At 39.2% G+C, this 22,483-nt stretch overlaps 1 protein-coding gene across 3 annotated transcripts in view; it reads left to right on the top strand.

Moving 5' to 3' along the window:
* Positions 1 to 17,535, top strand: part of micu3b (mitochondrial calcium uptake family, member 3b) — a 31,475-nt gene extending 13,940 nt beyond the window's left edge. For all 3 annotated transcript variants that reach the window (XM_079250531.1, XM_079250532.1, XM_079250530.1), the window contains exons 5-14: positions 714 to 761; positions 849 to 931; positions 1,018 to 1,089; positions 3,758 to 3,799; positions 6,026 to 6,114; positions 6,275 to 6,446; positions 8,539 to 8,647; positions 13,295 to 13,452; positions 13,998 to 14,066; positions 16,638 to 17,535. In XM_079250531.1, coding sequence (XP_079106657.1) covers positions 714 to 761; positions 849 to 931; positions 1,018 to 1,089; positions 3,758 to 3,799; positions 6,026 to 6,114; positions 6,275 to 6,446; positions 8,539 to 8,647; positions 13,295 to 13,452; positions 13,998 to 14,066 — 842 coding nt within the window. In that variant the 3' untranslated portion in view covers positions 16,638 to 17,535. The remainder of the gene's footprint in view (positions 1 to 713; positions 762 to 848; positions 932 to 1,017; positions 1,090 to 3,757; positions 3,800 to 6,025; positions 6,115 to 6,274; positions 6,447 to 8,538; positions 8,648 to 13,294; positions 13,453 to 13,997; positions 14,067 to 16,637) is intronic.
* The last annotated feature ends 4,948 nt before the right edge of the window (positions 17,536 to 22,483 follow it).

Genomic DNA, 22,483 nt, shown 5'->3' with positions numbered 1-22,483 from the left:
GTGCTGTTTAAAACATCATGCAGAGGAAAACATCTTTACTTTCTAGTCATGTTTCTCCTCTTGGGTGTTCCTCTTTCTGAAAACATCTCCCTGCAGCAAAAAAAAAAAAAAAAAAAAACCCTTCTGAGTTCTTTTCCCATAACACCTAGAGCAGTCACCCAGAACTATCTGTGCTCAATTCTCTATCTTTCTGAGCAAACAAAAGCTTGGGAATGCTTTCAGAGGCAGAAGGGAGAAGCCTCCGGAGTCGACCGAGATGTCTCCTGACACTTACTCTTCCCCTCTCTGTGTCACACAACAAAGCCAACTGAAGGACGCCACCTGAAATGTTCCTTCTCAAACAGTGACAGATCACTGGAGAATGTATTACACCTTGTTACCCATTCACGATCAGAAGCCACAGGCCTTAAATTTGTTTGGGTTCGTGTCCAGATTGGTCAGCTCGGCTGCAAAGCTTGTGTTTGTGTGAGGGGAACACCAAGCATGAAGTAAAAGGCACCTTTTAAGATGTTATCAGCGAACAGAAGAGGATTACTTACGTCTGGAGGTGTGCTGTGTTCCTTAGGAAGGCTTATTCATCTCAGTAGCGCGACTTTGAACATCTGTAAACACCCTGAGCTGGTGGGTTGATGCTATTAGATGCCATCAGCAGAGGGAAAAGGAACATTTGGGTTTTTGTTTCTGGTTTTGACTCATTTTTCTCTCTCTTTCAGGTGTCATCAGCTACACAGAGTACCTCTTCCTGCTCTGCATTTTAACAAGTCAGCATTCGTTTCCACCTAATTAAAACAAATCATGAAAAAGATTTATATGTTTAAAAGGTGTGTTTCTTCTTGGTCGTATTTCAGAGCCGCATGCAGGGTTTCAGATTGCTTTCAACATGTTCGACGCTGATGGGAATGAAATGGTGGATAAAAAAGAGTTCTTAGTGGTACGAACCTCGTCTTGTTGTTAAATGTAAAAAAAGTATTTTATTGGTTATGTTTTATTCTCCTTCATACGTATTTTCTGTTGTAGTTGGAGGATATTTTTCGTCAGAAAAAAGACAAAAAAGAAGCTACTGAGGACTTTCAAAGACTGGAGGAACAAGTAAGTTTGTTTATTTTTTGTTTCTAGTTTTCTGTTTTCCTATCAGTTTAACTTTTACTGTGACGAGATAAACCCTTGTTTTTATATTTTCTTGACGTGAATTAAGGCAGCCCGAAACCGCAAGAAAGGAAAGGGACTGCTTCATGTCCATATAATATATAATACTTCAAACTTTAATTCAACAGTAAAAAACTACTTGCTCCGAAGTTATTTATCAACATATTGATGTTTTCTGGAGCATCTACCCTTTTACCTTCTGCATACTCATATACTCAAATTTCCAGGCAAACACAACCCGTCGTCATCAATTCACAAAGTCAAACAAAGGAATTTTATTTCAGCTTGTAAAAATAAAAAGATCTCTTAGCTAATTTTGGGGAGTTGGCTCAGTTGCTTTTGGAGGTGCACATTGAACTGACTTTCTTTCCGATCCGATACCAAGTAAAGCTTCAGCTGCTATCGGAAATACTGATACAAATCACTTCTAAAGCAGGCTACAATAAGGGGAAATTAATTTTTATATATAGTGTGTGTATATCTATATATATATATATATATATATATATATATATATATATATATATATATATATATATATATATATATATATATATATATATGTATACATATACATATATATACATATATACATATATATACGTATATATACACATATATATATATATATATATACATATATATATATATATATATATATAGTTAAATCATAGTTAAATCATTTCAGTCTTTCAGTTTTCATTGAGGTTCACGATCGTAATTTGTCAAAAGGCAGCGTATGGGTGGGTCTTACCTCTCTGAGGGTACGCATCTGTATAGCAGGGTAAAGGTAGACAAACAGCTAACAGTGTAAGCCTGGGGAGCTAAAACAACCAGTGTTGCCAGATGAGATTGACAGTTTCCAGCCCAGTCACAGCTTAAAACCCACCCAATCCAATAAAAACCAGCCCAAACCACGAAGTTGCCAGACACCCGTGTAAAACCGTAAATTGTTTACACAGACGACAGAAAACACTCATAAGTATCTAGAGCTTCCTATCTGCATCAAATGGCTACAGATAAAAAGTTGACAAATATTATATCACAAATTGCAACCAACAAAGGTCACAGAAAATCAACCAAATAGGCTACATATGTTGCAAAACACGCCATTGCTATGATTAATATGTCGCTAGGGACGCTAGCAGCTCTTTCCACAGTGCTGAAAACTTTAGGTTACCATGGTAACCCCGGTTCTCTGAAAACTGAGTGAGGTATCTCACTATGGGAAGCGCCCTCTGGCATGACCAATCACAGAAGCTCTTTTACGTGCAGACCCGTGACTGACATTCGAAAGCGTATTTTTTCCATGTGCCTTAAGTGATCTTCACAAGGAAAAAAGCGAGAATCAGTATGTTGTGCTGTTTTCACAATACAAAAAAAAAAAAAAAAAAAACCCACTAAAAACCCGCCATATGTGGGCAAAAGCAGCCCAAATGTCATACACCCACCCAACGCATTTCCCCCCCGCCTGGTGGAACCAAAAGTAGCCCAAATGGGCGGAAAACCGCCCAATCTGGCAACACTGAACACAACAGGTTAATAAACTAGCTGAAAGCTAACCTGAGCCAGGAAGGCCTGAGTCTGGGTCCCAGCAGCTCAAGCTGTAGTTGTTTCATATCATTAACGACTATATGGGAGTGGAAAGTCAAAACAGGACATATGACACTGAGACTAGATCCTTTTCTTGCCCAAGAAACTGAAACTAACTTCCTGCAGAAATGAGCTAAACCGGTGTGTGCTAGCTGTTTACATCAAAGTTAGCAGCTAGCAACGGGGCTACTGGGCCGCTGGATTATCTCTGTTTTCTGGAGTTCCTGTTTTACTTTATTTTTATCTCTCCACCAGGTTTCAATCCAATTCATCAAACAAACCTCTGTGTAAGCTTCTAGGCCTGCTAGAGGAACTACATGGTGAATGACATGTAGCGGAGCAGCTAAAGAGCTAATTAGCACCCTCAGAAGCTGCTAGAGGCCAAAAACAGAGTAAACTGAAGTAAATTTCTGACTTTAATTCCTTATAAACTAAACAGAAACATGTCTTCAAGTTAAAGATAACGTTCCTCTGTGTCTCTTCTAGCTTGCACCGCCTCCCCCTTTAGCTCTAAAACACAACCGCAGCCATGATAAAAGCCTAAACTTTGTATGTTTGTGCTTACAACACTTGTGCTAATCCCACAGAGAAGACCGGCTGCACAGAGGCGATTGTGGTCGTACAGGGTAAAACATGCCTGAGGCTTTCATCTCCCTCGGCCTTCTTATGCCACATGCAGGTGGATGTAAACAGGCAGGGATGAACAGAGCGATAAGAGATACTCTTTGAGGTCTTATCTCACATTCTGTCAGGACAGATGTTAGCATCTCTGGACAGCCTTGAATTAATCTAACGCCCGTATAACTATCAAAAAGATCATTAGAGTGAGCACTCTAGATTTAAAGGCATAAAGATGCTTTTCAAGACGAGGATAAAGCACTGGGTGGATAATCTTGAAACACCAGTAAAGTTGTCTCAGACTAACCCGACGTCTTTATAAACATTTTTCCAGGCTGACATACTTTGAAATAATTTTTTTTTTGTTTTGCACATGCATTGTCTTTCTTTTGCGTTTCAGAGCCTGCAGCTTTACGGTCATTGCAAATCCCAGCAAAGCAGAGTAGGTATTGTTCTTTTTCCCTGAAGGAAAAACGAACAGTTCTGCTTGTTGCATGTGTGTTTGGAATGTGGTCCTCCTAACGTGAGTAAGCATGGAAAGCAGATGGATCTCTGGAGCTGACACCACCTGCATTTGTCTCCGTTAACACCAGCTCGCCTGCTTCACGTTCACATTCACGAAATACATCCTTTTTTTTTTATTATCCAATAACGTTTATCTGACAGTGTTTCTGTGGATGTGTGTGTGGTAACGCAGGGGGTGCGGCGCTAGATGATTTATGTACTCGCTTTCTGACAATGTTAGGCAACAGATTCTACTTCAAAAAGCTCTTACCCGAAGACTGACAATGTTTTTGCTCAGACCCACATGTTTTATTTTTACAGTTTCTTGGGGAGTGGTATTTGGGCTCAGGTTACCTTTTCAGGTGGGTTTGACCATGAAGACACCAGTCAGAGAGGTAGAAACGGCTCAGTGAAAACCACTCAAATAGAAGAATCTACACCCAACAGGCCCATATTTTTTTATGTGTACTTTTTAAAGACTTCACCTTTGGGTGTTTTTTGTTTCCAGTCCTCCCAGTTTAAAGCCAAAGCTCAGAAGCCAGATTGTTTTAAGGGATGCCTTCGGTGCTGGTGGTTGGGCTTTCCCCAGAATATTATAATTACAAGTTTTCCAGTCTTTTCATGGGATGAGATGGGAGAAGCACGGGGCATTGAAAAGCTGCTCCGTAATTAGCTACGGGATTGTGCTGTAAATCTCCCTCTCTGCTAAAAAGCAATGAGGCGCAGATGAAGAGCTGTTTAATCAGCTGTCAGATTCATTGCTCCCCAGGCTTAAAAGATGAAAATCTACAGAAAAACAAATATTAATTATGAAGCTAAGTAAGCGGCGAAGTGTCAGCTTTTACTGCTTGCTTGTGAATGTTGATACTTTCAGAGGCTTGTATCTGTTTTGGTTCATAACTGGAGGATAAATTAATATTCCTCACTGTTTATGAGGTGGATTTACTGTGATCTTTATGCGTGACGTCACCTGCAAGCAAACTGTTTTTACCGGTTGCTGTTGTTCTGGCACTGTAAAGAGCGAAGAGAGTAAACTGTAATAATGATGACTGGTTAATGTCAGACCAGGAGCGTTACTTCACTGAGAAAAATTATGGCTTCTTGTCTCCAGACAAGCAGCAGGCGGGACGAAAAGAAAAAAGGCCAAAAATGTTCCAGGAAATGTATCAAATAAAAAAATCTGCACTTACTTTGCAGCTTAGCATCAAACGATGACATGTAGCTGGATTCAGTTACAGAGCTGACCCAACATGAATCTTCCTTTTGGTCTTATGCCTTGCATGCTTTGGACATGTGTTAACCATGCTAGCGCAGAGCAGAGCCAGGAGGCTGCATGCATGGCTGCACAGCAGACTCATGTCAGGGCTACGCTGGTGTCAGCCCCGGACTGTTTCTGCACGTGTCGGCACAAAATCCATCCAGTCTTTTTGTTTGCCTGTCTAATTCTCGCTTGTCTCTTTGTATACTGTCTGAGTTTGTCAGTCTGACCTCCTCTCCCTAATAATGGTGACATGTTTTACGTGGATTCTGTCCTCTAACTGCTGTGCTTCAACTGCTGCCACAGGTTCTTAAAAAAGACAGTCAGCATGTGGCGGCCCCAGGCATGTGGGATATTCTCAGACGTGGCACAAGTCAAGTTCTGTTTTCTGATCTCACTGAGGTAGCCAGGCACTCTTTAAGACGCTCCTTCATTACCCAACATACCCGTCAAGACTGAGTAAAGCTGCATTTTGTTTTGTTTTTATGAGGATAGTTTCTGTGGACCTTGTTCTTGGTTTACATACCACCTGGAAGTGAATATTCAAAGTAAACTAATGTGTCCCTTAACAGAAGCAGCATCTCCAGTGAGAAATGCAGCATGTTTAATGATTGCATTGCATGGCATGTGTTTGGAGAACATGCAGAAATTAAATGACCGAAGAACAAACCATAAACTAAATTTTAAAAAGCAAAAACTATTCTGTTTCACCTTGTTACCATGAGAGTTTTATGTGTGCAGAATGCTGGATTTTAGATTTTGCCCAAACTTTAACATGGTTTGGTTTAATCATTGCACCTGAAACCTGTCGTTGTGTCTTGCATTTATGACAATATATTGACTTTGATTAGAATATTTAAAGCTACGAGGAGTCATGACAAAAGAAGTTTTTGTTCCCTGTCGTAGCACGTTGATGAGAAGACAGAGACAACACTGCTGGTGCATTTCTTTGGGAAAAAAGGCAAAGCTGAGCTGAAATTTGAAGATTTTTACAAGTAAGTAAACAAACAGTTTGTCTGCTTCATGATTAATGATCAGTCTGAGAAAATGATTGTCTCAATAAGCCAGTTTCATCGTTGTACAGCAGTGACTCGTAATAAATGTCCCTTTGTGCTTGCTGCTTTCTTGGGATGAACCTTCTGCTATCTCCTCCAGGTTCATGGACAACCTGCAGACAGAGGTGCTTGAGATAGAGTTTCTGTCCTACTCCAAAGGCATGCCCACCATCAGTGAGGAGGACTTCGCTCGCATTCTTCTTCGCTACACAAACGTGGACGATGTCAGTGCATATTTGGAGAATGTGCATCACAGCTTGCCAGATGAAAAGGTGCGTTTTTTTCCTGATGAGAACTTATCTCTGCTCCCATTCTTGGTGCTGAATCAGAATTCTGAAAACGACTCTAAGTTGACACGTAGTTAGTCATCGTAACTAAAAAAAACAAAACCTGTTCATGAGCTTTATTAGGAATTTGACCGTACACTTACGCTTTACTCTCTCAACAAAAAAGTGCAATAAAAACAAGGGATTTTTTGAAGTTCGTGCAGAATGATTTGGCTCATTTGAGTCGGGTTGAGTGCATGCATGCAGGACTGATTCAGTCACCAGTTACAGCCTCAGGATATGCTAATACAGCTTGTTGAGTTTTACTCTCATGCACTTACATTTGAACCAAAATATTCATGAATATTTTTAAAAAAAACAAACCCAGCAGTTCAGTTATTTTTTAAAATTTTTTTACATGGATCTATATGCTCTTAGTTTGAGCAGTAAGGGAGAGGTGCTAACAAATAAGCTAAGCTAACTAGTTGAAAAGCAACTACTGGACATCAAAATTATAACGGCTGTTTCAGAAATCCTTACATTTTATATTTTCAGTGTGTAATTTCTGCATCAAACCTTTTTTTTGTCATCTTGCTGCTAATCTAGCCATTTTCATCTTGCTATGTATTGTTTTACAGTAACTTTGCAATGTATGTTGTCGCTAATTTCGAAACATTTTATAATTCATCTTAGTACTAATATGGCAGTTTTTCATTTTATTTCATTATAAAGCAAAAATTAATAATGAGAGGGACATTGTGCCTTTTATAAAGGAGACAAGAGGTTGCGAAAGGAAGAGCTAGCTAGCATCAGACAGTTTTGTTCTGGTAAGATGTTAGTTTAGCCGGCCCTTCCTAAGAAAGTAGCATACTTTACATAACCCCATTTCTAAAGAAACTTATTAAATAAATACTAAAGTTCAACAATATGATTTTTTTTTTTTTTTTTTTAGTTATCTTTAGTCCCTTTTCCAAGATTTAATGTGAAGCTCTAGACATTTAGCTTCATATTTAGCATGCAGACACATTACAGTTTTTCTCACAGGATTAAGGTACCAGATCCAAATGCTGAAATACCAAAAAAATAAAACAACACACAAAGCTTAAATCTGGAAAATTCCACCATTGTTTGAGTGACAGTTGCTAGAAAGACACATCAGTACATAGGAGGGGCTTTCCAACACTTCTGACCTTTTGCTTTGGACCTCCATAAGAAGCTAACTGGCAATGTTATTTTCTTTTTCTGTTTGCAAACAAAAAGCTAACGTTCTTACATTGCTACAAGTTGAAAATAAATCTGTAATGACTTCATTTTATGGATATGAGGTAGTTTTGATCTCTGTTTCTTTTGATTATGGTCAGTGAATAAGCTGTTGAGTGAAACTGTCTCATTTCTGCTTTAATTTGTTTCTCCTCTTGGCACGCTGACCCGCATGAAAAGGTGCCAGCAGCTCCTCAGCCGCCTTGAGTAGGCTGTTGCTAGATCTCTATTGATAATCAAGTGGGTCTCATCATTGCACTAAGCGATATTTTATGGCTCCCACATTGTTAAAACAGCAAAGCGTCACAGATTAGTCATTACTCCATTTGTTAGGCTGTTTGTGTTGTCTGTTCGGCTGGGCCCCCGGCAAGAGAAACAGCTAGTAGCCGCAGGATGGTTGAGTGGACATCAATGGGCTCAGTGTTTGAGTCATCAGCCAAGCCTGAGATGCTTGGGGATTCATCACTTTTGTTTTTGTTTATTCAAGTATCAGGTTAATCTGCTTTAGAAAAGTCTGCAAGCGACCTGACCTCTTCCCAAAAGCTACAATCCTCCCCCCGCTGTTGACAGCTCAGCATGTCCATACTGCACAGGGAAAATCCAGCAATGTATACTTTGTATGGGTGTGTTATCTATCTGATGGCTTCAAGCTCCCACACACACACACACACTGAAGGATTCTTCACAAGATGAAAGGAGGCAGATTATGCATTGTGTGAATTTTAGCACCATCCTTTGCTGGACTGTCGACACATGCAGCCTGCATGCGTTACATGGCTCTTCTTATTATCCTATTTATGAATAAAAGAATTGTTTTATTTCCGTTTCTCCTTTTCAGGGAATCACCTTTGAGGAGTTCAGGTCCTTTTTTCAGTTTCTTAACAACTTGGAGGATTTTACCATCGCTATGCAAATGTACAACTTTGCAAGCCGATCTGTTGGTCAAGGTAAACCCCTGCAGCTATGCGTCAAACATAACCCTTTTATCTGAGTTATAGGATTGTTTCAAGGATTTTTAACTTATTGCCCTTTTTTTTAAACTTTTTGTTTGTCTTATGACACCAAAAAAGCCTTTTCTCCTGCAATGGCTGTTATTGTTTAAATCCAAAAGCATTAGAAACTTGAACAATGTGTAAAATACTTATTTTAGCAAGCAAAGCTTGATGGTTAAAGTATCTGTTTTAACTTTTGCCTTTCTAACTGTATAGGCTCGATTTATTTAATGCTTTCTTCATTTTGTTAAAAACACATTTCAGGTAGGCATGTACCGATACCAACACCTGATATTGATACCGATTCCAACACCTGATAGTGATATTGATACCAACACCTGATACTGATACTGACATGACACCCGATACTGATACCGATACCAACACCCGATACTGATACCGATACGACATCCGTTACTGATACTAATACTGACGTCCAATACTGATACCAACACTCAATACTGATACCGATACCAACACTCAATACTGATACCGATACCAACACCTGATACTGATACCAATACGACACCCGTTACTGATACCAATATTGACATCCAATACTGACACCGATACCAACACTCAATACCGCTACCGATACCAACACTCAATACTGATACCGATACCAACACCTGATACTGATACAGATACGCCACCTGATACTGATACCAAAACCAATGCCCGATACTGATACCACACGAAACCCGATACGATACTGACACCCGATACTGATATTGATACCAACACCCAATACTAATATAGATACAACTCCCAATACTAATACTGATACCAACAACTGATACCGATACCGACACTCAGTATTGATACCGATACCAACACGTAATGCTGATATCAATATGACACCTGGTACTCACACCGATACAGAAACCCAGTACAGATCAGGATACCAACACCCGATACTGATACAGATGCAGACACCTGTATCGTGTCGGCCCAATACTTTCTAACCCATTAACAGTCAGTTAGCCAGTTATTACTCATGACGTATTAAATATCTGAGTTTAGCATTATCTAAACCAGCGAAGCTGACTTTGAGCATGTAGTTGTCTTGTCACAGCAGTGAACCAAATCCACAAAAATCCACTTTATCCTGCTTATTTCTGGTATTTTTCAAGCCTTACATTTTCAGTTTTCATCGTCTGCTACCCAGAACCAAATTCATTACCGGTGCTTTTTTAAAGATCAGTATTTAGCATCATGTTGGCGAGAGAAGCTGGTTTGGGGCATGTAGGTGATCGGTGAACATAATCCATAAAAACAACATTATTCTCCTCATATATGATGATTCTGACGGCTTTCCAGCCTTGCATTTAGTAGATAACCGCAGGATGACAGATTTGATAAATAACACAGTTAACCACTCAGTCGTCACATCTGCAAGTACTCAAAAGTAAGTACTTGTTTTTCTTGTTGGAAAAATGTGGTATTGTTGGATCTGGTTATACGTTTTAAAAAAACTGCAAAAAACTGCAGTAATGTTGTGTGTCGACATTCTGTGACCGAGAATAGCAAAGTGTTTCAGGTGCTTCTTAGCTGACGAATTACTGATCATGACGCGGTAGAAAAGCAAGAGCCAGATGTTTGGAAATAGATACATGAAAAAAATCATTCCGAATCTAATTTGGGGATATTATTTGTCATTTTACAGTAAAAATATAAGCAAGGAGCAAGTATTAAGACCTAAAATGGAAACATATATTTACTGATTCAGACAATATTTAATAAGCAATGAGTCAATTAATCGCACGATAAGAAAAAACACGCGCAATAAGTTTCCTGGACGCAATAATTTGTCTTTCTTTTCTCGTGCCACATTTGTTTTAAGACAATATTAACTAAACATGACAACACATCAAGCTTCCATCTGCACTTAAAACAATCATCAACTGCAGTTTTCCCAGCTGGAAAAAAAGACCTTAACAAACAGGCTAGCTCCATCTTCCCGACAGTTTGATCACTGAGGTGTTTTACCGACAGATTAACTACCAACAGGACGGTGCAACATGGTGTGCACTCAGACAGCATGGTTGGTAAAGCCATGCTGCCCTTTATTATTGTTAAAAAGGCGACATTAAAAATGCTGCAAACATTTCACAGCCAGTATGAACTACCTGGATGAACATTCATGTTACAAACGGCAATTCCACAACTTTTCAATGACATGAAAAATGACGTTTTACCATTCCACCTCTGGTCCAGTCCAATCATGTCCCCTTATATGAGCTGACCATAGACTATGTAACTGTGTTACATGGTGTTTAGAGACCATATGTTCCAGATAAACACGTTGCCAAAACCCCAGGAGAAATCCTGAAGGGTTTCAACAAACTGGGGACTGAATAAGTCGAGTCTCCACATCGAGCCAATTGTTCTTTAGAAATGAAAGTACTTTGAACTTCAAAAGGGCGATCTTGCATTATTATGGCATTATTATTATTTTAGTTGAAAACGGTCTCAAAATGACAACAATAATCATTTAGCGCAATATTATCAACAATTTCTGAGACAATTAATCGCATGGCAAAATTTGTTACCGTGACAGGCCTTTAATTCATCAACAGCTGACAAAATCTGTCCAAATTAGCATAAATAGGATTATAAACTAGGACATATTATTATACTGTTAAAACAACAAAAAGAAAGCATTACAATGTTTGTACATTTATCCCTGGAGATCGGTCAGTTTTACATACCATCTGGGAGTGATAAAGTTATTAGAACCTCTGGGTGAAGAAGTGATCTCAGGTGAAATTAGTCAGATGTTTTAATCATACATAGATCAATCAAGTGTGTGTGTCCCTTTTATTTAAAAAATAAAACCAAAACATCTTTGCTTTGTGGAAATGTATTTTACCTGACAGACATGTTTCCCAAATAATTAATAAATATCTTTCTCAAATTATTTTTACAGTCAATAATCCATATTTTTCAAGCAAATTAAAAATATGTGAATAATTTAATCATTATTTTAGCAAAATATGATTTACACATTATAACTTAGCAAAAGAATATCTTCCTTTTAACATCAGGAAAACAGGCCTTAACACACATTGAATCAGTTTTGTACATTTGAACAAGTAAAACAAAATAATAATTATTTTATTACAACAATAATGTTTGCAGACATCTAGTATTATTTTATCTTTTTTCTTTACCTTGTTCTCATCTGGCTTTTAAGATCTGATATGTGAATTTATAAATTGATATTTTCCATTTATGTACATGTAATAAAAAAAAAAGTAAAGAAAGCAACAGTGAGGTGATGAAGGAAGGAAGATTAACGTCAAAACAGATGAAAACGTCTTTCCTATTCTCGCATTTTATTGTTTATTTGTGTTGGTCCAGTTTAAAACAACATCACCTCAGGGCTCTTCACAGACAGTTGCCAAGGAAACCGAATCTTTACATCAGTTAAATCCTCCAACCTGGGTGTGCACGTTGTGGGGAACAACAGCAATGAGACTGCCACCCTCAGAATGATCAAATAGCTGTAATAAATCATTTTTAAAGCAGAATAAATTAATATTGTGACGTTATCAAGTCAAATTTGTCACAGAAATGCATTAGAAGTTTGCTGGAAGGATCCAACATTAAACAGTTGGATGCAACTTGGATCAGTAACGGGTGATGATGCACAAAAAGCTTTCAACAAATACTTTAGGTGCACTTCTGCCACCCAAAGATAGGAAATATGCATGATTGTCATTGTTACATCTGGATTTAATAACAAATATGTCTGAGGAGTGAGGCGTTGTGAAGATGTTGGTTCCGAACAGGGCGAACGTTGGGACTCTACTGTCCAATAAAGTTGCATCTTTAAGCTGAAGAAGCTTCATTTTCACACACTGGAGCCTCAATGATTTTCTAAATAATCTTTTTGTTTTCTTTCAAAAAAAATATTCCTCCCAGAATAAAAAATAAAAAATTTATTTACTGTGATGTGTAACGATTTTTTTTTACTTATTTTTTTTTTTTTTTACTATAAACAAAATAAGATGCTAATTCATTTGTAATAAAAAAAATAAAAATAAATTTTCTCACATCGTCAGCATCGGAGGGGTCCTCGGTACATTTAGCAGCTGTTCTCAGTGTGAACTTTCCTTGTGAGGGAACTAACCTCCCTAACCTCTGCTGATTATAGTAATATAATATAATATAATATAATATAATATAATATAATATAATATAATATAATATAATATAATATAATATAATATAACTGGAAGTGGGGATCTTCCCCCTTCTTTCCAAGCATTAAGGATATTTGTTTTTTTTGTATTTTTGCTTTAATATTGCGCTAAATAGCATTGTTAGATGCTGTTTAACTTGGGTTATTTGTGTTATTTGTGCTCAAGTTAAACTAAACCAACAAAAAAAAACCCACCCAGATGCCATTTAATGAGAACATCTGCAGCTTGAAGTCCTCTACATATTTCCTCTTCCTCTCTCCTTTAACTCGCTCTTTCATGCATGTTTATTTGTTCATGCTTTTAACTAGTGGTGTAAAAGATGTTTATATTTGACATAAATACATAATATGAGCTCTCATTCTGGGTGTTAATGTGCTGCTTCATTCCCTCCCAGAGGAGTTCACGCGAGCCGTCTACGTCGCCACAGGAATCAAGCTGACCAAGCACTTGGTCAACACGGTTTTTAAGATATTCGATGAGGATCGTGATGGGAAGCTGAGTCACAAGGAGTTCATTGGCATCATGAAGGACCGACTGCACCGTGGTGATGGGGTAAGACTTGTTTATGTGCATGTGAAGCTTACAGAGATGTACCCACCTGCTCTGTTTTGCTCCCTCTTTGGAGGCCTGAACATAAGCGAAGCAGTGCAGAGATCTCAGGTTCAGGTCATGTGACCACATGTGTGCAATTTTTACAAGTTTTTTTTTTAAATATATGGATGCAAAGATGAGGGATTTAAAGGGAATTTTGGCTTCATGCTGAACACAGACACACGCTCCCCTTCAAAACAATTCCTCGAACAGTTTGTCTGCTGATGCAGCTGTTAGAAAGAAAACATCATGTTTCTGGTTTAATTATGACTCTGACTCAGGACTAATTATGGATCTCTTTTTCTTTAGGCAGTGATTCAGTGAAATATCTCCATATCATCATGTCTAAATTACACTCCTCACACTTTTTGTTGCTGAAACATGCATTAACAGGTTGAAGTGGTGACATTATACTGCCATCTAGTGGGGCATAATGACATCTTTTACACCAAAACTTCTCTTCGTTTTGTCTTTTTCTCCTCTCTCACTGCGTCACACATCATCAGGGTCTCAGGGTGGATGAAAAGTTCATCTCATTCAAGTCCTGCATGAAGAAGGAGCTTTCTGGCAAATAGGTAAAAGTCTCTTTTCTGATAAATGGAGCAAAAATACAGATTTAACAGAAGTCCACATTAAGACAGAGATCAGTGAAAGTTTTCTCTTGCAGGTTTCCCCCTAAAAGAGTGTCTGAGGCGCTCTGTCGTGCCACATAGTCAGTCTTTTCAGGTGTGTTTGGGGCCCATAGTCTGAAGCATTAAGTTACGCTGTAATATTAACGCCTGAACAACTGCCACCGGATACCAGCTTAGATCTGCATACATGAGCAGGGAACAGTGCAGTTTAAAGCTGTATAAATGTTTCAAAGGAAACGCACCTCTCAGAAGGGAGCTTAATAATAATCCCAGATTTAAAATAAAACATGGAGGCAGCTTGAATCGTGTGAATGAATAAGTAACCTTGAGGAAAAACGAAGGTGGTTAAAGAGTTATTTAGACTCTTTGTTATTTATTTTTATTTTTATCTGGATGAAAGTTGCTCCTGCTTGTTTACGTTTGGATGTTAGATAATTAGTGAACAGAGTGGTTTGACTTTTCCTGATGAGAGCCAGAAGAGATGCTGTTCATATTCATTATGTTTTCTTTTTTGAAGATAAGACAGTTAGCCTGTAAGCTAGGTCTTTATGCTAAGCTAGACAGGTTAGCCTAGATTAGCTTAGCATACAGACTCTCTGGCAATCATCTACCAGCCCCTTTGAAAGTTATGGAGTAACCAGAGGTGTATAATCCAGCTGTTTTCCAGTTTTTGGATCTACCTTTGCATTAAGAACTGGTGTTTTCACTGGTTTAGTGACTGGTTGGAACAGATACCAGACAGGACTTTGTTTAGCTCAGGCCGCTCATTTTGACGCTGACATCTCCTTCTGACCTGAGCAGGAAAGTTGAGAAGCCTGAAATGTGTCGTATAAATACATCTGAACTGAGCTGAATTTGAGTTTACAGACTTTTGTGGAACAAATCATCACTTTCCCGCTGAGAATTAGCCTAGCTTAGCATAGAATAAATAAAAGCGTTTTGGATAAAAGCGTCTGCTAAATGACTGTAGAATAGAATAGAATAAAGGCTAAACCTTGACGTTTAATCAAGCTCGAAATCATTCTTGGATTTTCAGACATTTATTGATGGACAGTGTCTTCAACTTGATTTGGAAGATCCCTAATTGCCCCAAATATGCCGTCAGAACTAAGAAAAGAAGTACCAACCTCAAATTAACTTAAGCAAAACAGAGAAGTTACATAATTAAAATGGAAAAAAGGCAAACTTTATCGAAATACACAAAATTAAAAGCTTAACTGGCGTTACAGTTACACGAAATTTACATAATGAACCAATTAACAATGAAAAACAAGTAGAAATTGCACCTCATTGACCGCATCAACTCCAAGGGAATAAAAAATATCCACGGCTTCCCACAAGAACAAAGAACTTATCTCCATTCTCCTCCTACATGCAACCTGTCTCTTGCAGACGCCGCATGCACAGCGCCTCATGTGGCTCCCAGAGTGCATCAATCAACTACATCCCCCGAACAACAATGTGGACCAGCGGAAGAAAAGGAAAATGGTCCCCCCCTTTCTTCCATACACTTCCATCCAAATAAACAACATGCTTTTACATGAACCTACTGAATGAAAAAATACATAAATAATAATAATTATTGAACATTTTATGAACTACTACTTGGATGTGAATATATATCAAATGTGAAAAAAATCAACTAAATTTATGACAGGTGCTTCTGACGGCAGCTACAAAGGCTATGTCCAGATGTCCACACTAGTCCCTATCCCCTCATTTACTACAGAGGGGTACTACGATATACAGCACTCTGTACACCCGGCAAATTTGGTGACTATCCAGTCTGAGTTCTCTAATGTGGTGAAATACAGGTAAAATCATCTACAGGTGGTCTTGGTACATTTTTTCCTTTGGACATTATTTAAAATTTTCAAGTTAAAATTTAAAAAATTATTCAAAATTGATTGATTGCCCAGAGAAATGACCCAATTTCACCTTATTGGTCTAAAAAGCAGCTCTGTGTTAATCCAAACAGGCCCCAGTGAAAGATAATAAAATTCCTTCTTCTTGTGTTCATCTGATTTCTATTCAAGAGGCTTAGACGAGATGGACTTTTTTTTTCAATAATATGGACTTTTAAAAAAAAACCAAAAAAAAAAACCACCATTTTGGTTTGTGGTGTGCCTTGTGATTTTTCAGTGAAAAAAAACTGTGCCTTGGTTCAAAAGAGGTTGAAAAACACTGGATTAGATGTTGCCTCGTTAGCGCATTTCATAAGATATAATAAGTAACGGCACAAGAGTTGAATTTCTAAATGATTTATTCATAAATGCAGCTGTGTTCACATGACTGTATCGACAGTTTGCAAACATTTTCAGATGTTAAACACCTTTAGTTGTGGCTGTTGTCCATATTTACCACTTACTTGAAGGTCAAATGCTTTTTTTAGGGATTTTATTTATTGATACTTTAGTTCCTCAGTTTTTTTCTTTACTTCTTTAAAGTGGAAAGTAGGAAAAATAGACACGAAGTTAGAGAGTGTGACCATGTTTCTTTTTGCTTTGTCACCAGGTAAAGACCCAAGAACAGTGCATGCCATACTGTCTGGATCACGGGGAGAGAAAGGTTAATGCATGCTGCAACACGGTAGAGCACCGTCCTGGATGTGGGACAGATAGGAAGACCTCATGCAAAACCCACTCGCTCACTGCTACCAGACTCAAAGTTGCACTATAAACCTGGTTAAAGGCTTTAAAGGAGACATTCTTGATAACTTTATTTATTTATTAAAAAATCATGTAAACTTTTGTTCATTCATGAAGCTGAATTATTAAAGAACTCTCCGGGTTTTCTGTGTCCTGCTCAGGTAGCTTTTGTCTTGTTCAGATTTGGCCCTGACCCCGTCCAGTTACAGAACTCTTTGCATGCTTCCTCTGGTTGTCAGTTCTGCAGGCTTCTGCACAGCTCAGGACAGCACCTCCTCCTCATCCTCCTCCTCCTCCTGTTGTCTCCAAAGCGCTGCAGCTAAAATCCTCCAGAGCCAGCAGGAACATTCTCGCTCAGTCCGTGGCTTTTTCGCTGCTTAACCACAGGCAGCTAACAGTGTTAATCATTTCCTGGCTGGTGGAGGGACGTGCTATCATGCTCCTGGCAGGGATGACCTCTTTGCAAATAAATATGCAGAATATTGAAGCCATGTACTTGGTTTTCTACCCTGTCATGGGTTTTAAAGGAACAAAATGTACAAATAACCTTTAAGAACTTAAACTTGCTGTATGTTACTGAGGAAGTCTTGTAGGTTTGCTTCGTGTGGAAGGGTGTGATAAAAGATATTCACCTGATTAATTATATTTAAGACTAGTTTTCCTTTAGATATGATCTGTTTGGGTTTGTCTACCTTGTTCTTAGAGCAATGACTGACTGTTAAACTGACATTAAAGGTCAGCTGCAATTATAATGTGCAATAAATATGAAAGTATTTGGATTCTTGGTTGTTTTTTCCTCTCTCACACACACACACACACACACACACACACACACACACACACACACACACACACCCAGTCAGTAGTTTCTTGTTTTTTTCATGCATGTCAGCTAATAAACTGCAAACTGCTGTCACCTCCTCTCAACCCGCCACTGCCACATGTCTTCTCTTTGTGTTTACAGTGGACTAATGGCAGGATCACGGCAGAATAAATGAGTTGTTTCAGCCTCAGCTCGATGGTAAATCATCAACGGCATTAATCACGAGGAGCCTGGGGCTGTGTGGGTGTTCCAGACTGATCGGGGACTTTTTTTAAATTTTATCTTTAAATGATTAATTCAGCAGGGTAATCATTTGCTCACACTCTAATCCTGCACTTAGTTAAAGAACACTAAAAGGGGGGGGTCCTGCAACAGATCCCTGACTGTGTTAATCCAGTCTGAACCCTTCATCTGTTCCTATGTGAAAAAGGAGATTTCCTGCAGTTCAGCTTGCTGAAATGTAAACATGGAGCTTGTAATGTCTGCAGAATGAAATTAAAAGAAGCCGATCTCTCTGACTGCTTTGACCGGGAGAGGGTTGAGACTGTCCCAGCTGACGAGGCAAGTCACTGGGACAACACACGGACACACACTTCTGAATATCAGATAAGCTTAACTTTGGGGCATATGGACCTTGGAAGGATGAAGGGGTTTCTGGATGCACCATGCGCTGCTAAAAACACAAGTTTATTGTTTTTAATGAGGAAGAAAAGCAGAGGGGAGCGCTTTAGTAATGCACTAAATCAGTTTGTTTTCATGCAAAAAGAAAGAAGCTTAGAAGAAAAATAACATAATTCCTATTAAATGTGTATATTATACTATAATATGTTCTTTTTTTATGATGCTGTTATGCTAATTTTATTTATCTTTTTTCTTCTCTTCTCTGACTTTTGACACCAGTTTCGTTCGTCCGCCTGTCAAGCAAAGGGTCTGCAGTGTACAAATGTGTGAAGAAGCGGCAGATGTTTTATCTGTTTTTTAATGCTTAATTACTAACAAACAAAATGATGGGAAATAAACATGAGGTAAACAACATGGAGAAAAATCCTGAAACAAGTGGGTCATTGGATCTGAGCTTCTCATTTGGAAGCTAAATTTGGATCTGGTAAGTCCCAACGAGGAAGTAAAGAGAAAACAACAACAATGGACCCCTTGGCTTTTTTACGACCCGTGGTTTTTCTCATCTGATGATGGTGTTCCTTAGTATCATGGGAAACGTGTATGCATGCATTTTTTCTGATGTTCTGCCTCTCAGCTGGGACCGATGAAGACATGTCTTGAGAAAATGTGCATATTGTATTCAGGCTAAAGGTGTCCCTGAGGGCCTGGACATCTTCTAAAGGATTTGATGGAACAAATATTTTATTTCTAATCAATGAAATTTTATTTAGCTGTAATGACTCAGTTTTTAATAATGTCCAATTTATACAACTATGGGAAACATTTAGATGTAAGTGTTTCCTTTTGTGGAGGTTTGGTGGGTTTTGCAGATCCAGGCTGGCACGTTCACTTTAAACACGTTTTTAATTCATTCCAGTAGAAACATTTTGTAATAACATCTATTCTAAATTTATTCATGTGAATCCTGGTTTTTTTTTTAAATGTGTTTTTACTGCACGTCTGTGGTGGAGGGCATGTACGTACCACAGTCTATGGTACATACACACTAATGCAGAGGAAAGGAACCTTGGACAGTGATCATATCAAGACATGAACTACGTGCGACTCACATGTGTTTCCCCATTCTTCACATGTGTTCTAGATGTTATTTACACATGTCAATCATGTGATTCACATGTGCTCCAGGGGTTATTTACACGTGTCAATCATGTGATTCACATGTGCTCCAGGGGTTATTTACACGTGTCAATCATGTGATTCACATGTGCTCCAGGGGTTATTTACACGTGTCAATCATGTGATTCACATGTGCTCCAGGGGTTATTTACACGTGTCAATCATGTGATTCACATGTGCTCCAGGGGTTATTTACATGTGTCAATCATGTGATTCACATGTGCTCCAGGGGTTATTTACACGTGTCAATCATGTGATTCACATGTACTCCAGGGGTTATTTACACGTGTCAATCATGTGATTCACATGTGCTCCAGGGGTTATTTACACGTGTCAATCATGTGATTCACATGTGCTCCAGGGGTTATTTACACGTGTCAATCATGTGATTCACATGTGCTCCAGGGGTTATTTACATGTGTCAATCATGTGATTCACATGTGCTCCAGGGGTTATTTACACGTGTCAATCATGTGATTCACATGTGCTCCAGGGGTTATTTACACGTGTCAATCATGTGATTCACATGTGCTCCAGGGGTTATTTACACGTGTCAATCATGTGATTCACATGTGCTCCAGGGGTTATTTACACGTGTCAATCATGTGATTCACATGTGCTCCAGGGGTTATTTACACGTGTCAATCATGTGATTCACATGTGCTCCAGGGGTTATTTACACGTGTCAATCATGTGATTCACATGTGCTCCAGGGGTTATTTACACGTGTCAATCATGTGATTCACATGTGCTCCAGGGGTTATTTACACGTGTCAATCATGTGATTCACATGTGCTCCAGGGGTTATTTACACGTGTCAATCATGTGATTCACATGTGCTCCAGGGGTTATTTACACGTGTCAATCATGTGATTCACATGTGCTCCAGGGGTTATTTACACGTGTCAATCATGTGATTCACATGTGCTCCAGGGGTTATTTACACGTGTCAATCATGTGATTCACATGTGCTCCAGGGGTTATTTACACGTGTCAATCATGTGATTCACATGTGCTCCAGGGGTTATTTACACGTGTCAATCATGTGATTCACATGTGCTCCAGGGGTTATTTACATGTGTCAATCATGTGATTCACATGTGCTCCAGGGGTTATTTACACGTGTCAATCATGTGATTCACATGTACTCCAGGGGTTATTTACACGTGTCAATCATGTGATTCACATGTGCTCCAGGGGTTATTTACACGTGTCAATCATGTGATTCACATGTGCTCCAGGGGTTATTTACACGTGTCAATCATGTGATTCACATGTGCTCCAGGGGTTATTTACACGTGTCAATCATGTGATTCACATGTGCTCCAGGGGTTATTTACACGTGTCAATCATGTGATTCACATGTGCTCCAGGGGTTATTTACACGTGTCAATCATGTGATTCACATGTGCTCCAGGGGTTATTTACACGTGTCAATCATGTGATTCACATGTGCTCCAGATCTTATTTACATATGTCAATCATGTGATTCACATGTGCTCCAGGGGTTATTTACATGTGTCAATCATGTGACTCACATGTGCTCCTGGTGTTATTTACATGTGTCTCTCACATGTGAACTAGATGCAACTTACATGTTGTTTTCATATTTTCCACATGTGGCAAAAAGAATTAGATTCACATGTGAACCACATTTTATTTTTATGTGGTTTTTATGTTTTTTCATATGTGAATTACATGTGCGCCGGACGTTCACATGTGTCAACTATGTGGAACGTACATGTGATTTGCCAGTGTTTTTCATGCATGTGGTTTTCATGTTCTTAACTTAATTCACATGTGTTAACCCCATACAATTCACACGTGATATGATTTCCTTTAGTTTTAATGTTTTTCACATGTGATTGGCATATGTCAGCCAACATGTGATTCACGTGTGAATTACCTGTGGACCACAGGAAAATGTTCTAAAGACACGTTTTTATACATTTACTTCACATGTGTACATGTGGAACACAGTCAGGACACATGTGCTCTCTCTGTAAGGGTGTGTATCGAGTATCAGTTATTTTGACATACATGGAGCAATGGATCGTCTCCAGAAGCAGCAGTTTGACATGACTGAGTTAGTGTGGGAACATCTGGACAGAGAAATAAATAAAAAGCAGCTGAAAGAGCTAAAATGTTCAATAAGTCTGGAGAACAATGACTGAAGAGAAAAGTTTCAGTGGTTTAGTCTGAGTCTTTTCTGTTTTTCTCTTAGTGTCACATATTTAAATGAATCACATTTTTGAATGTAAAAGAAATAAAATATAAGAAAATGACATATTTTTAGTTTTAAATGATGCAGGGAATTTGACTCAGAACACAGAGTCCAGTCCAGCAGGATGGTTTGCTTTTCCTGCAGAATTGCAAAAATTTTTGCAAATGCAGAAACTGTAGATGTGCAGCAGCAGGACCAGGAGATCGAGTCGACCTCCAACATCCTTCACAAAAAATAACAAATGCGAGGAAAGGCGCGTGATGGGGGGGCTGAGTGACATCATATGAACTGGACAGGTGATGACCCCCCCAGCTGTGTGTAGGGCTAACGTACAACTCTATGTGTGTGTGTGTGTGTGTGTGTGTGTGTGTGTGTGTGTGTGTGTGTGTGTGTGTGTGTGTGTGTGTGTGTGTGTTCAGCAACCGCGAGTCTGAACTTATTGAACCCATCTGCTGCGCGCGCTGAAAAATGTGCCAGGCTTGCAGCATCTCGCGGACGTCATGGCAACCTGAGGGGAGGCGGGCAGGAGGGGCGGCGCTGACTCGGAGCCTTGTGGCCTGAGCGTGTGTAGCCTTTGCGTGTTTACGTGTGTGCACGTGTGCTGTCTGATATTGTATTACCAGGTCGTGTGAAGGCGCGCGCGCGGTGCAGCGGAAGCGGCAAGGCGGCGGACGCGGACGCGGGCGGCAGGCTGGGAGGATGTTGCGTCTGAGCTGTCGATGAGGTTGATCAGACCACGAGCTACGATGCAGTGACAGCCTGTGAGAAGACACACACCACGCGCGCGCGCGCACATACTGAAGGAGAGGAGGGGGAGGAGGAGCAGCAGCACCACCAATACGCACGGGGAATGATCCGCTTCTAGACT

Source organism: Telmatherina bonti (assembly GCF_933228915.1).
Source record: "Telmatherina bonti genome assembly, chromosome: 12".
Classification (NCBI taxonomy): domain Eukaryota; kingdom Metazoa; phylum Chordata; class Actinopteri; order Atheriniformes; family Telmatherinidae; genus Telmatherina; species Telmatherina bonti.
This window is presented reverse-complemented; position numbering and strand designations above follow the sequence as displayed.